Source organism: Gallus gallus, chromosome 34, assembly GCF_016699485.2.
Source record: "Gallus gallus isolate bGalGal1 chromosome 34, bGalGal1.mat.broiler.GRCg7b, whole genome shotgun sequence".
NCBI classification, from domain to species: Eukaryota; Metazoa; Chordata; class Aves; order Galliformes; family Phasianidae; genus Gallus; species Gallus gallus.
The window spans coordinates 1,415,853-1,429,297 of NC_052565.1; the positions used below are offsets into that span (position 1 = coordinate 1,415,853).

Sequence of the window (13,445 nt, forward strand, 5' to 3'; positions counted from 1 at the left end):
CCCCCCCCCCCCCCCCCGTCCCTGCTCCGTCTCCATCTAAAGGCAAAAAATCCCGCCAGGAGGAAGGGTGTGGCTCGTGGCCACGCCCCTTTCCCCGCGCCCCGCCCTCATCCAAGCCCCGCCCTCTCGCTCTCGCCCCGCCCCCCTCTTTCTGCATACCACGCCCCCTCATTACCGCCGCTGACGTCACGCGGTACAAAGCTCCGTCCCCGCGGCCGCGGCCCAGAGCGGAGCGGGACCGGAGCCGTGCGGGGCGGTGCGGTGCGGTGCGGTGCAGCCATGGTGCGGCGCGGGGATGCGCGGGGTGGGGGCGGCGCCGGGACCGGGATGCGATGGAGGAGATGGGGGAGGTGGGTGGGAGGGGGGGGGGTGCCGGGATGGGTGGGGTACCGCGTGCGGGGGGGGGTGGTGCGGTGCGGTGCGGTGCGGGTGTCGGGGGGGGCTGAACGCGGCGGTGCGGTGCGCGCTGACGGCCGCGCTCTCCCCGCAGTGCGATTTCTCGGAGGAACAAACGGCGGGTGAGTGAGTGACCCCCCCGCAGCGGCACTTCCTGCTTGCGGGGGATGGGGGGGGTGGGGTTGAGTGGTGGGGGGGGGGGGGGATGCGGGGCCGCTCCGGCCGTGCGGGGCGGGGAGGGATGTGCGGGGCCGAGGGGGGGGTCCCCAGGGCCGGGGGGGGCCGCGGGGCCCTTTGCGCCATTTGCCCATATAAGGGCAGATTGCGGGGACGGCCCGCATTCCTGCGGGGCGGGGCCGCACCGGTGGTGGTTGGGGCGGGGGGGGGGGCGGGGGAGGCGGCTCCGGTACCGCCCGCACGGGTGGGGCCCCCCCGCACCGCCCCTCCCCGCACCGCACCGCGTTCTGCCGCGAAACTGAAACCGCGGGGCGCGGGAAAGGGAATCCCGAAGTGGGGCGGGGGGGGTCGAGGGGGGGGGGGTCGGGTTTTCCACCGGTACGAGACCCGCAGGTGCTGCCGTGCCCCATAGCAGCCGTGCCCCATAGCTGCCCGGTCTATGGGTGCAGGTTATGGGTTTCCGCTGCTGTGGGGTCTGTGGATGCTGAGTCCTATATGGACCAGGTCCTATACATGTGTGGCCCTATAGGTGTGCGTTATGGGGTCCCTCTACTGTGGGCTCTCAGTTCTGGGTGCAGTTGGGTCCTGGCAGCTCAGGCACTGCATGTTCAGGTCCTGGAGGTGCGGGCTGTGCTGACACCACACGGGGATCCCATGGGATGGGGGGGTCCCATAGGAAGGGGGGGGGGGGGGGGGGGGGGTTGTGAGGTGCCCCCCCCTCTGACCTCCCCCCCCCCCCCCCCCACAGAGTTCAAGGAGGCATTCCAGCTGTTCGACCGCACGGGCGATGGGAAGATCCTATACAGCCAATGCGGGGATGTGATGCGGGCGCTGGGGCAGAACCCCACTAATGCAGAGGTGATGAAGGTGCTGGGCAACCCCAAGAGCGACGGTGAGTGTGTGCACCCCCCCCTCCCCCCCCCCTCCCCCGTGCCTTGATTTCCCCCTGGACCCCCACCTTTACCCCCCCACCTTTACCCTCTCACCCCCCAGAGATGAACCTGAAGACGCTGAACTTCGAGCAGTTCCTGCCCATGATGCAGACCATCGCCAAGAATAAGGACCAGGGCTGCTTCGAGGACTACGTGGAGGGGCTGCGCGTCTTCGACAAGGAGGGCAACGGCACCGTCATGGGCGCGGAGATCCGCCACGTCCTCGTCACCCTGGGTGAGCAGTAATCCCACCCCCCCCCCTTTACCCCCCCCCGGGTGAGCAGCGACCCCCCCCAAAGCTCCCCCTGGTGCCCTAGAGAAGCATTCCCCCTCCCCCAGCCACTGCCCTGGGTGAGCAGTCATCTCCCCCCCCCATCCCCAACCCTCACCCCCCCCCCCCCCCCCTCAGGTGAACAGCTACCCCCTCAAGCACCCCCTGGTGTCCTGGATAAGCAGCCCCCCCCCCCCCCCCAACCCTTCCCAGAGCCCTGGGTGAGCAGTCACCCCCCCAGCCCCCCCCCTCTACCCCCCCCCAGGTGAGCAGCTACCCCCCCCCCAAACATCCCCCTGGTGCCCTAGAGAAGCATTCCCCCTCCCCCAGCCAATGCCCTGGGTGAGCAGTCATCTCCCCCCCCCCCCCCCCCCCCCCCAGGTGAGCAGCTACCCCCTCAAGCATCCCCTGGTGCCCTGGATGAGCAGAATTCCCCCCCCCCCCCCCATCTCAACCCTCCCCAGAGCCCTGGATGAGCAGCCAACCCCCCTTAAGCCCCCTCCCAGAGCCCTGGGTGAGCAGTCACCCCCCCAGCCCCCCCCCCCCCTCTACCCCCCCCCGGGTGAGCAGCGACCCCCCCCAAAGCTCCCCCTGGTGCCCTAGAGAAGCATTCCCCCTCCCCCAGCCACTGCCCTGGGTGAGCAGTCATCTCCCCCCCCCCCATCCCCAACCCTCACCCCCCCCCCCCCCCCCCCTCAGGTGAACAGCTACCCCCTCAAGCACCCCCTGGTGTCCTGGATAAGCAGCCCCCCCCCCCCCAACCCTTCCCAGAGCCCTGGGTGAGCAGTCACCCCCCCAGCCCCCCCCCCCCCTCTACCCCCCCCAGGTGAGCAGCTACCCCTCCCCAAAGCTCCCCCTGGTGCCCTAGAGAAGCATTCCCCCCCCCCCCAGCCAGTGCCCTGGATGAGCAGCCACCTCAACCCCCCCCCCCCCAGAGCCCTGGGTGAGCAGTAATCCCCCCCCATCCCCAACCCTACACCCTCCCCCCCCCCCCCAGGTGAGCAGCTACCTCCTCAAGCACCCCCTGGTGCCCTGGATGAGCAGCCCCCCCCCACCCCACAGCATCCCCCCTCCCCCCTATTGCCTTCCCCACTGCCCTGGCTGAGCAGTCACCCCTCCCCCATACCCCCCCTCTTCGTGCCCTGGCTGACCCATGTCACCCCCCCCTCCCATGGTGTCACCCCACTCAGTAACCCCCCCAGTGCTATGGGTGAACAGTGTCACCCCCCACCCCACTGACCCCCCCGCAGTGCCATCGGTGAGCAGTCACCCCCCATGGCATCACCCCCCCTTGGCTCCCTCCCCATTGCCCTGGGCGAGCAGTCACCCCCCCCATTGCCCCCCCCGGCTGTCTGCTATCAGCTTCCCATGGCGTCCCTCCTCTGACCCCCAACCCCCCCCCCTTTCCCCCCCCCTCCAGGTGAGAAGATGACAGAGGAGGAGGTGGAGCAGTTGGTGGCCGGGCACGAGGACAGCAACGGCTGCATCAACTACGAAGGTGAGGGCTGTAGAGGGGGGGGATGGGGGGGTTATCCCTGGGTTTTGGGTGGGGGGGGGTCCTGATGTGGGGGGGTCCCAGGGGGCTCAGCCCCACACCCACCCCCCCCCACTTGACCACCATCTCCTTCCTTCCCGCCAGCGTTTGTGCGACACATCCTGTCGGGGTGACACCACAGGGGTACGCCTCTCCCATTACCCCTCCCCCCTCATGAATATTAATTACCTAATTACCATTTTTTCCGCCTTTTTTCCCCCCCTCCCATTCATTTTAGCGGTGCTTTTTCTTCTATTTTTTTTTTTTTCCACTTAATTCTTCTTGGTTTTTTTTTCTCTCCTTTTGGCCAAAAACAAAACCAAAGCCCCGACGCCGTCGCCTGTTTGCCCCCCCGCCCCTCCAAGCTCTGCCCCCCCCAACCTCGCATGTCCCCCCCCCCCCCGCATGGAGCCGGTGCGGCCGCCGCTCTCTTCCTCCATCTCCTGGGTCTGCACCTCTCCTTATGATGGGCAGAGGGGGGGGGGGGAGGGAGGGAAGGGGTTGGGGGGGGGGTCAGACCTTCATCAACCCCCCCCCTTTCTCCTTTCTCTCTGCAGAACTCGTCCGGATGGTGCTGAGCGGCTGAGGACCCCCCCCCCCCCAAAACTCACCCCTAAACCCCCCCCCTCCCCACCTCCATGATGGATTTGGTGCCTTTTGCCCACTCTGCTCCCCCCCCCATTGCTGTTCCCCCCCCCCCTCAGCCCCACAGCTCCATCACCGCTCTGTGCAGCGGCGCCCAATAAAGGCTGCACAGCGATGCTGAGTCTCTCTGTGCCCCCCTACTTTGTGTGTGCCCCCCCCCATATACCCACACTCAGCCTTTCTTCCCGCCCCGGGGACATGGAATTTTATTGTTATTTAAAAAAAAAAAAAAAAAAAAAAAACAAAAAAAAAGGGGGGGGGGAGCGGTGGGAGGGGGGGGGGGCACAACATATGGAGCTGGGAAGGGGGAGTGGGGGGGGTACAGGGGCCATAGGGCCTGCCCCCCCCCCCACCCCCCCACCCCAAAGGAGACCAACGCTTAAATAACATCCAGACAGTCATAAAAAAATACTGAAGCTGGGGGGGGGAAAGGGGGGCCTCGAGGGGGGGGGAGGGCAGGGGGGGTCCTTTGGGGGCGGGGTCCTCAGCCGCGGTGGGTGGGGGGGGGGGAGAGGGGGCTCACTGTGTGGGGGGGACGGGGGTGGCCGTGCTGGGGCTGGGAGCGATGGGGTCCGTCTGCAGGGGGGGGCCTTGATCTGTATGGAGAGAAAAGGAAAGAAATGGGGGGGGGTCACATCTGGGTTGAGAGGGGGGGGATGTTGCAAGGTGTGACATACCCCTCTGCCCATGAGATGGAGCGAGCGTCCCCCCCCCATCAAACCCAATACCCCAAACCCACCATCCATCCCGATGTGCATGGGGAGGGGGGGGCCCCCCCAAACCTCCAGCCCCCCCCCTTCCCGCCCTGATATCTCACCTGCGAGCAGCCCAGGGGTGGGAAGGAGGCTCCCCTGCACGGCGGCCACGATGGCTGGGCTGTGCGCGGCTGGCGAGCCCCCCCCCAGCAACGGCAAGGCCAGGCCGGGTGGGTGAGGAGGGGGGGGGGGGCAGCCCCCCGGGCGGCATGCTGCTGGCCAGGGCCCCATGCAGCGGGAGGGCGGGCGGGTTAGCGGGGAAAGTGGTGGCGATGGAGTCGGCGAGGGGGTTAGCCATGCTCAATGGGATGGCGGATGGAGGCGGAGCGAAGGGCAGCGCCGTGGGCGCATTACCGGGCACGGAGGGGTGGCCGCTGCCACCCAGGTTCCCCCCCAGGCTCTGAGACGGCGGCTGCTGCCCGGGGAACGGCACCGGGGCTGTGGGAGAGAGGAGTGGTTGGGATTGGGGGGGGGGGAAAAGGGGTTAGTATCCGAATGCTGGGTGTGCCCACACCCTGAGCCCCGCAGGTGGGGGGGAGCATCAGCACTGAGCCCCATGCTGTGCCCCCCCCCATAGATAGCAGCAGCAACACTGAGCCCCCTGCTGTGCTCCCCACCCCCCAGAATGAATGGGAGCATCAGCACTGAGCCCCATGCTGTGCCCCCCCATAGGTGGCAGCATCAGCACTGAGCCCCATGCTGTGCCCCCCCCCATAGGTGGCAGCAGCAACACTGAGCTCCATGCTGTGCCCCCTCCCCCAAAATGAATGGGAGCATCAGCACTGAGCCCCATGCTGTGCCCCCCCCCAAAGATGGCAGCATCAACACTGAGCTCCATGCTGTGCCCCCCTCCCCCAAAATGAATGGGAGCATCAGCACTGAGCCCCATGCTGTGCCCCCCCCATAGATAGCAGCAGCAACACTGAGCCCCCTGCTGTGCTCCCCACCCCCCAGAATGAATGGGAGCATCAGCACTGAGCCCCATGCTGTGCCCCCCCATAGGTGGCAGCAGCAACACTGAGCTCCATGCTGTGCCTCCCTCCCCATCCAAAATGGGAGCATCAGCACTGAGCTCCATGCTGTGCCCCCCCTCCATGCAATATGGATGGGAGCATCAGCACCGAGCCCCATGCCGTGCCCCCCCCCATAGATAGCAGCAGCAACACTGAGCCCCCTGCCGTGCCCTCCCCCCCCCTAAAATGAATGGGAGCATCAGCACTGAGCCCCCTGCTGTGCCCCCCCTCCCCAAAACGGATGGCAACACCAGCACTGAGCCCCATACTGTGGCCCCCTATAGATAGCTGACCCCCTGCTATGCCCCCCCCCCCCATCCAAAACGGATGGCAGCACCAGCACTGAGCCCCCTGCTGTGCCCCCCCTCCCCAAAATGAATGGCAGCACCAGCACTGAGCCCCCTGCTGTACCCCCCCCCCCAAAATGGATGGCAGCACCAGCACTGAGCCCCATCCCGTGTCCCCCCCCCCCCATCCTTGCTCCCACTCACCGTGCGGGATGGCCGGGCCGGGCTGCGGTGCTCCCGGCGGCGGGGGGGGCTGCGGGGGGGGCACCCCAGGCATCAGCTGCCCCCCCGGTTCAGCGGGGGCCACCATGGCGGGGGTGGGCGGCGCAGCCAGCGGGTGGGCGGCGGGGGCCAGGGGGGTTCCGGCGGCGGGCAGAGGTTGAGCGCCGGGGGGCAGCGGGGGGGGCTGCTGCTGCTGCTGCTGCTGCAGGTGCTGGAAGTGCTGCTGGCGGGCGCGCATCTCGGCGTACTTCAGCTGCTCCATATGGAAGGCCTGGCGGTCGGCCAGCAGCTGCTGCCTCTGGTATTCCAGCTGGAAAGGGGGAGGGGAAGGAGTTGGGGGGGGGGGGGGGGTCAGCGGGGTGTCACAGCGTGGGTCAGCCCCCCCCCTTATCGCCCCCAGCCCCCCCCCCCCCCCCCCTCACCGCCTCGCGCTCGCGGTCCATGATGGTCTCCAACTCCTCGAAGTGCCGCAGTTTGATCTCCAGTTTCTTCATCTGCGTCTCCACCAGCAGCGCCACCAAGGATTTGATCTTCCGCTCCTCCACGGCCGCCAGGTGCTGCAGGGATGGGATGCGACGGCAGATCATGGCCTGCCCCCCCCCACCCCCCCCTTCCCCAGGACCCCCCCCCAACCTCCAGCCCCTCACCTTTGCCTTCACAGCAGCGGCCGCCAGCGCAGCAGCAGCGGCAGTGGAGAGGTTCCCTTCGCCGATGTCCCGCTCCACTTTGGCTTTGCGCTCAGCTTCGGGCTCTGATGGCTCCTTCGGGGTCTCCTCGGGCGGCTCCTTCGCCTCCTTCTCCTTCTCCAGCTCCCCTGGGGTTGGGGGGCAGCGGGGCGGTCCATGGGGGGCAGCCATAGGGGCTCACCCCCCCCTCTCCAAGCCCCCATCCGGACCCCACTCACCTGCGCTGTCGCTCTCGCCCTTCTCCACCTCCTTCTCACCCTCGGGCTCTTTGCTCTTCTCCTCCTCCTTCTTGGCCACGTCCCCCACTTTCTCCTTCACCTCCTCCTCAGCACTGCCGTCACGCTGCTCCTGGAGGGGGAGGGTGGGTATCCAGCAGTGGTTTGTCCCCACGTAAGACCCCATCCCACCCCGCTGACCCCCCACCCCCACTACCTTCACCTCCTTCTTCTCCTCCACCGGCGCCGTCTCCGCGCGCGTCTCCTCCGCACCGCCCTCCTCTGGGACAGAAAGAAGCACGAGGTGACCCCCTCTTCCCCCCCACTGAGCTCACTGCAGACCCCCCCCCCCCTTCCCCAACACCCCCCCCCTCCCGGTACCGATCCGTTCCGGCTCCTCCGAGGCGGTGCCGGCGATGCCGCTGCTCTCCAAGCCGAACGCAGGGTCAGCTTTGCCCGTCACCTTGGCAGCCTCCTCCACCTTACGGACGTGAGCTTCCACCAACGCCGTGGGCACCTCTTCCTTCATCTTAGAGAACTCCTCTGTGTGTGGGGCAGCATCCTATCACCCACCCGGAGGGGGTGGGGGGGTGGCAAAGAGGGGCGGCCCCTCCCAGCCAGCCCCCCTCATCCCCAACAGCCATACTGCAGCTCCCCCTCACCCCCATAGTGCTGAGCACGTGGTGCTGCCCGCCCCCTTCAACACCCATTGCCCACCGTGCTGTGCCCACCCACCCCCAGCCTGCAGCCCCCCCTCCGCCCCCCCAAAGCCCCTCTTACCCAGCGCCGACTTAGCAGCAGCCGAGGCGACACGGGGGTCGACGACGGAGGCCAGGAAGGCGACGGTGCTCATAACGGGGTTACCAGACTGGCTGAAGGGGATGGGCTGATAGGCCAACGGCCCCAAAGACGCCTCCGAGTCCTCCAGGTAGGGGTCCTCGATGGGCAGGCGCAGGAAATGCAGGATGCACTCATCCTGCGTGCGGCTGCCCACGTGCTCCGACACCTTGTTCCAGTCGTCCTTGTACATTTCCAGGGCCTGGGGGTGGGCAGGGGGGTGCTCAATGGGGCTGGGTGGTCGTGGTCACCCCCATCCCCCCCAGTAGCTCAGATCCTCAGCTCACCTCCAGCAGCAGCAGCGTCTCCTGCTCCGTCCATTCCCTCGTGGCGCTGGCTGCAGCTTTGCTCTGCGGTGGGGAGAGAGGGGTGAGCGGCGTGGCGTGGCATATGGGGGGGGGGAAGAGGGGCGCGGGGGGGGCTGACCTTGGAGGGGATGTTCTTCTTGGTATACATATCGGTGCGCAGCCCGAAGTTCTGCATGTCGGCCGGCTTCTCCTTGCTCTTGTCGGGGAAGTTCAGCATCTGCTGCGAGGCCGAGCTCTGCTGCTGGAAGGAGAGCGGACGCTGGGGATGCAGCCCAAAGGGAGGGGGGGGGCGTTGGGCACAGCCCACGAGGACGCAGCATCCCCCCCACATCCTCCACCCCCACCCCCTCCCCCCACCAATCCATCCGCTCCCACAGACGCCGTCGTGCCCCCATCTCGTCACGGTGTCCCCCCCGCGTCCCTGCTCCCCAGGGCAGGGCGGCATGCGGGGCGCGAGGGGGAGGAGGGAAGGAGCCTTCGTCGGCCAGCGGCGGGGGTCGCGCCCCACGTAGCCGCCTACCAGCTCCGGCTTCCCTTTCACCGACTCGGTGACGAGGTCTTCGATCTCTTTGCTCTTGCGGCCCGTCTTGGCGTCGCCATCGCTCTGCCGGCCCTGAGGCACAGACAAAGCTGTGCTCAGCCCCCCCCCCCAGCACCCAGGGAAGGCGGACGGGACGCGGACGACGTTGGAACCCCCCCGGCGTGCACCCACCTGAGGCGTCTTGGGCTGCAGAGGCACCAAACCGGAGGGCGTATCGGCCAACACGTGGAAATGGGAGGTGGGTGGGGGGCCCATGGGGGTGGGCCGGCTCTCGGCGTCCACCTGGTAGTTGATGAGGCCCCACTGCTCCAGGAAGGCGTGCACCCTGCGGAGAGGGGGGGTCAGAGCAGGGGGCTGGAGGGGGGGGGTGGGAGGCTGGGGGGTGGGGGGAGTGGGAGGTTGGGGGGTGGGCTGCACCCACCTCATGATGGCACAGACATCACCTGCCAGGTTGCGGCGGCAGGCGGTGGAGGTGAGGTACTCCTGGGGGTTCAGGCGGTACGTATCGATCATGAAGTTGCGGTAGGCCAAGTAGCTGAGGCACAGAGGAGGCCGTCAGGGCGGCCATAGGGAGGTGAGGGGGGGGGGCGGAGGGAGGGGGGGGGGGGGGTTCAGCCTCACATCTCGGGGGTCTTGGATTTGTTTTTGCCGTTGAAGAACTCGGGCAGGGCTCGGCGCTCGATGGCGTGGACGCTGCGAGGTAAAAGGTTGGGGGGGGGTCCCACACTGCTGTGATGGGAGTTGGGGGGGGGGGGTGGGAGGGATGCACGCAGCCTTAGGGGCTCCGTACCTGTTGTAGTCAAACCAGGCGGCGTAGCTGGGGATGATGATGTGGTGGGTCTGCTCCGTCACGTTGTCCTCGTGCAGGTCGGGGTTCTTGGCCTGCTCCCCTTTGCTCCCGGTGCCGTTCTCCTCCTCGTCCTGGGGGACAGTGGGGCCATAGGAGGGGAGGGGGGTAAAGGGGAGGGGGGGCTGTGAGTGCTCCTCTGCACCCTCAGGGAGCAGCGTGGAATCACAGCACGGTTTGGGGCAATAAAAGCATTCGGGATCGTCCACAGCATGGAGATCTGCTGTGGGATTGGGGCACTTGCAGCCCCATAGAGCTGCGCTGCAGCACTGCCACAGAGAGCAAAGAGGTATTTTTCCACCCCCAGAAAGAGACAAAGAAAGGACAGATGGACGCCCCGTGGTGGTTTCTAGGATGGGAAAAGGGTCCTTGGAGGAACACAGGGACAGGGAGGATAGATGGCAGAGCAACGGTTGGCACAGCCCTGCAGCCTCACCTTGCCAGCCGTCTCCATGCTCTCATCCTCCTGTTCATCTGCAAGACAGCACAGAGGGGGGGGTGGGGGGGTGGGGGGGCAGTTTGAGCACTGCCGGCTCAGCAGCACCACGGACCCCCCGCAGCACCCAGCCTGGAGCAGCTCAGCTCACCCAGGTCCGTCATGGTGCCCCCCTTAACGGGCGCAGACTCTGAGTCCTTCTTGGTGTTGACTGTAACGGACAAAGCAGACGCTGAGCGCTGCAGTGAGGGGACGGGGTGGCCCTATGGGGGGGGGGCTGCCAGCCCTGACCCCCACCTGTTTTGGGCAGGGTGACCTCCTCCACGTTGGGGACGGGTGAGGGCTCATCCATGTCCTTGGTCAGGTCCTCCTGCTCCTCCTCGCGGTGCCCACGCTTGGATTTGTTGTATGGGGTGGAGGGTCTGCAAAGAGCAGAGCTGCTGCTGTCAGCACCGCTGGGCTCCCACAGCCCCGGGCAGCTCCAACCCTGCGCCCCCCCCTTTGACCCCCCCACCCCACTCACCCCTTCTTTGCGTTCTTCTTCTTGGCTTCCGGGGTGGGTGAAGGCGAAGGCGAACGCTTTCTCTTCTTGTAGTTGCCCCCCTTCTTGTCCCTCCGATCTGAATCAGGGCTGTTCACCTATAGGGGGCACGGGGGGGGGGGGGGGGGGGGGGGTCACGGAGCACAGCTTCCAGGCTGCAACCTCCCCACCGCATCCCTGGGACAGAAACCCCCCCCTGGGGGAGCTGCCCCCCGACCTCATCTGTCAGAGTCTTTGCTGAGATCTTCTTCCTGCGGGCAACGGGGCTCTTCTCATCGGACACCTCATAGTCCTCCTCGTTCATCCACTCGTTGAAGGTGTCCGTGTCCAGGATCCACTTGGCGTGGACCTGCATGCAGGGGAGCAGGGAAGTCAGGGACACCAATGGTGGGCAAAGGGGAGGGGGCTGAGGGTCCTCATCACCTTCCGGGGCTTCTCCGGAGTCGGTGCATCCTCCACAGAGGCCTCGATCTCACTGGCTGGGATCCAGGTGTCGTAGCTGTAAGCACAGAGGCAGTGGGTGAGCAGATGCCCCAACTTCCAGCTCCAGCCGCATCCCTTCACCCCAAAAACAGAGCGGTGACCCCAACCCCCCCCCCCCCGGGACCCCTCACCTGTCGGGGTAGTAACCCCAATGCAGCAGCACCTGCTTGTCTCGCTTCATAACCGGCCGGACCCACTCCTCTGCAAGGGACGCAAAGAGGGGACGGTGCTGCGCCTGCCCCACTGCTGGAGCAGCCCTATGCACAGCCCTGACCCCCAACACCGCCCCACCCCGGGGTGTTCCTCCTTACAGCTCCGAGCACAGCAGCTCAGTCTGCACCTCCTGCATTGCACCCACCTTCCTCCAGGTTCCCAGGGACGGGGCACACAACGTGGGACGCGTTGTTTTTGTCCTCAGTCACCGTGCCCTGGGAAGGGGGGGATGGAGCACAGGGCTGAGAGCCGGGAGGATGCAGCCGATGGGACCCAACATCCCAACAGCCACACGGACGCCCACCTGGTGCCTCTTAATGATGTCCTTCAGTTTGCTCAGCAGTTTGGGTTCGATCTCCTGGTGCAGGAAGATGTTGGGCCGGGACAGGCAGTTGTTCTGGGGAAGGAAAGGAATGCATTAAGCAGAGCAAAGAGCGAACAGAGGGCGTGGGGGAGAGGGAAGGGAAGCAGCCCCCACCTGCACCAGGGACTTCTCGATGGTCATAAACATCTCCACGTTGCGGTCCATCCGCGAGGGATTCTGGAAATCGAAACGCCGCCTTATTGGAAGAAAAGAGCGACTCTCATGAAAGCCACAGCTCCGGGACCGCCCGGCAGTCAGCCCCACTCCGCCCCTGGGGATGGGGGGACGCCAGCAGGGCTCTGTGTATCAGCTGTGCCCCACAGATGGGCGGCCAACGCAGCCCAACCCACGGCCACGGCCAGACCCGGTGTCCCATACAGCGGACAAACCTCTGCGCCACCCCCATCCTCATCCCATCCCATCCCATCCCATCCCATCCTATCCCATCCCATCCCTATCCCTATCCCTATCCCTATCACTACCCCATCCCATCCCATCCCATTCCCATTCCATCCCATCCTATCCTATCCTATCCCCATCCCATCCTATCCCCATCCCATTCCCATTCCCATTCCCATTCCCATTCCCATCCCATCCCATCCCATCCCATCCCATCCCCCCCCACCCCCCCCGGTGCCGCTCACCATCCTTGGTCGCTCTTGAACTTATAAGCAGCAGCCAGGATGTGGCACAGGGCTCCCCCCGCCTTGAAATCCAGGAAGCATTTGATCTGCAAAGGGGAAAAAGGAACGGCTGTGGGGCTGCCCCACACCGGGACGCGTCCCCTCTGCCCCCCATCGCCACCCCCACTCCATCCCACGGCGCGGCCCCCCCAAACCCCCCCCCAGTGGGGCCGCTGCTTCCCACCCCGCACCCCCAAACCCCAGGGGGGGCTTCACGTGTCCGGGGGGGGCCGCTGTCCCCACGTCCCCCCCCCCCCCCATTCCAACGAGGCACTGCGGGTCCGGGGGGCTCCAGGGGGGATCCGAGGGGGGGATCTGAGGGGGGGGGTCTGAGGGGGGGATTCGAAGGGGGGTCTGGGGGGGGTCTGAGGGGGGGGGTTCGAAGGGGAGTCCGGGGGGGGTCTGAGGGGGGGGGTTCGAAGGGGGGTCTGGGGGGGGTCTGAGGGGGGGGGTTCGAAGGGGGGTCTGGGGGGGGGTCTGAGGGGGGGGGGGCTCTTTGTCCGCCCGCACATTCACGCACCGGCAGTTTGGTGAGCGGCGCGTTGCTGACGTGCTTCCCGAACACCTCCTCCTGGAACTGCAGCAGCTGCACCACCAGACTCGACAGCGACTTATTGGTGGGGGGCTCGGCCTGGATGTACTGCGGGAGGGGGCTCAGCCGCGGGCCCGCTCCGTGCGGGGAGGGGGCCGCGAGGCCGGGCGGGGCCGGGCGTTCCGTACCTTCTTGTAGTTCTTGCCGAGCCAAAGGCGGACGTTGTCGAATTGGCTGACGGTGTCCGAGGCCTCGTAGTATTTGACGTTGGGGCCGCCGTCCTTCTTCCGCACCGCCATCTTCCAGCGGGCCGGGCCGCTCCCCGCCGCGCCGCGCCGCACCGCCCCCTGGCGGCAGAACGGGGTTCGGTGTGACAGCGCCCCCTGCTGGCCGAATGGGGTCAGGTGTGACAGCGCCCCCTGCTGGCTGAATGGGGCCAGGTGTGACAGCGCCCCCTGCCGGCAGAATGGGTTCAGTTGTGACAGCGCCCCCTGCTGGCTGAATGGGGTCATGCGTGACAGCGCCCC

The 13,445-nt window shown here is 66.9% G+C and overlaps 2 protein-coding genes across 8 annotated transcripts; one reads left to right on the plus strand and one right to left on the minus strand.

Moving 5' to 3' along the window:
* Nucleotides 1-224: 224 nt before the first annotated feature.
* MYL6 (myosin, light chain 6, alkali, smooth muscle and non-muscle) lies at nucleotides 225-4,076 on the plus strand. Of its 2 annotated transcripts, XM_015300304.4 has the most exons (7): nucleotides 225-282; nucleotides 491-518; nucleotides 1,322-1,465; nucleotides 1,567-1,740; nucleotides 3,197-3,274; nucleotides 3,416-3,454; nucleotides 3,868-4,076. In XM_015300304.4, exons 1-6 carry the CDS (start codon nucleotides 280-282, stop codon nucleotides 3,442-3,444), a joined length of 456 nt encoding a protein of 151 aa, XP_015155790.1. In that variant the 5' UTR covers nucleotides 225-279; the 3' UTR covers nucleotides 3,445-3,454; nucleotides 3,868-4,076. The 2 variants fall into 2 exon arrangements, with proteins under 2 accessions (XP_015155790.1, NP_001383597.1); NM_001396668.1 differs by lacking the exon at nucleotides 3,416-3,454 and having other exon boundaries at nucleotides 235-282; nucleotides 3,868-4,069.
* A 54-nt stretch (nucleotides 4,077-4,130) lies between these two features.
* On the minus strand, nucleotides 4,131-13,242 carry SMARCC2 (SWI/SNF related, matrix associated, actin dependent regulator of chromatin subfamily c member 2). Of its 6 annotated transcripts, none has more exons than XM_040654875.2 (29): nucleotides 13,107-13,242; nucleotides 12,907-13,026; nucleotides 12,348-12,433; nucleotides 11,818-11,899; nucleotides 11,644-11,736; nucleotides 11,485-11,554; nucleotides 11,258-11,327; nucleotides 11,067-11,142; nucleotides 10,861-10,992; nucleotides 10,626-10,741; nucleotides 10,400-10,524; nucleotides 10,254-10,313; nucleotides 10,103-10,140; nucleotides 9,610-9,740; nucleotides 9,441-9,512; nucleotides 9,241-9,354; nucleotides 8,991-9,144; nucleotides 8,799-8,891; nucleotides 8,397-8,519; nucleotides 8,258-8,320; nucleotides 7,914-8,172; nucleotides 7,515-7,676; nucleotides 7,351-7,415; nucleotides 7,137-7,266; nucleotides 6,880-7,046; nucleotides 6,655-6,789; nucleotides 6,215-6,542; nucleotides 5,065-5,148; nucleotides 4,131-4,551 (listed from the first exon to the last, which is right to left on the minus strand). In XM_040654875.2, the coding sequence occupies exons 1-29, from the start codon at nucleotides 13,215-13,217 to the stop codon at nucleotides 4,475-4,477; spliced, it is 3,336 nt and encodes a 1,111-aa protein (XP_040510809.1). In that variant the 5' UTR covers nucleotides 13,218-13,242; the 3' UTR covers nucleotides 4,131-4,474. The 6 variants fall into 6 exon arrangements, with proteins under 6 accessions (XP_040510809.1, XP_025001256.2, XP_040510806.1 ...); XM_025145488.3 differs by having other exon boundaries at nucleotides 4,408-4,551; nucleotides 4,773-5,148; nucleotides 8,397-8,516; XM_040654872.2 differs by having other exon boundaries at nucleotides 4,408-4,551; nucleotides 4,773-5,148; nucleotides 7,357-7,415.
* Nucleotides 13,243-13,445: the final 203 nt, after the last annotated feature.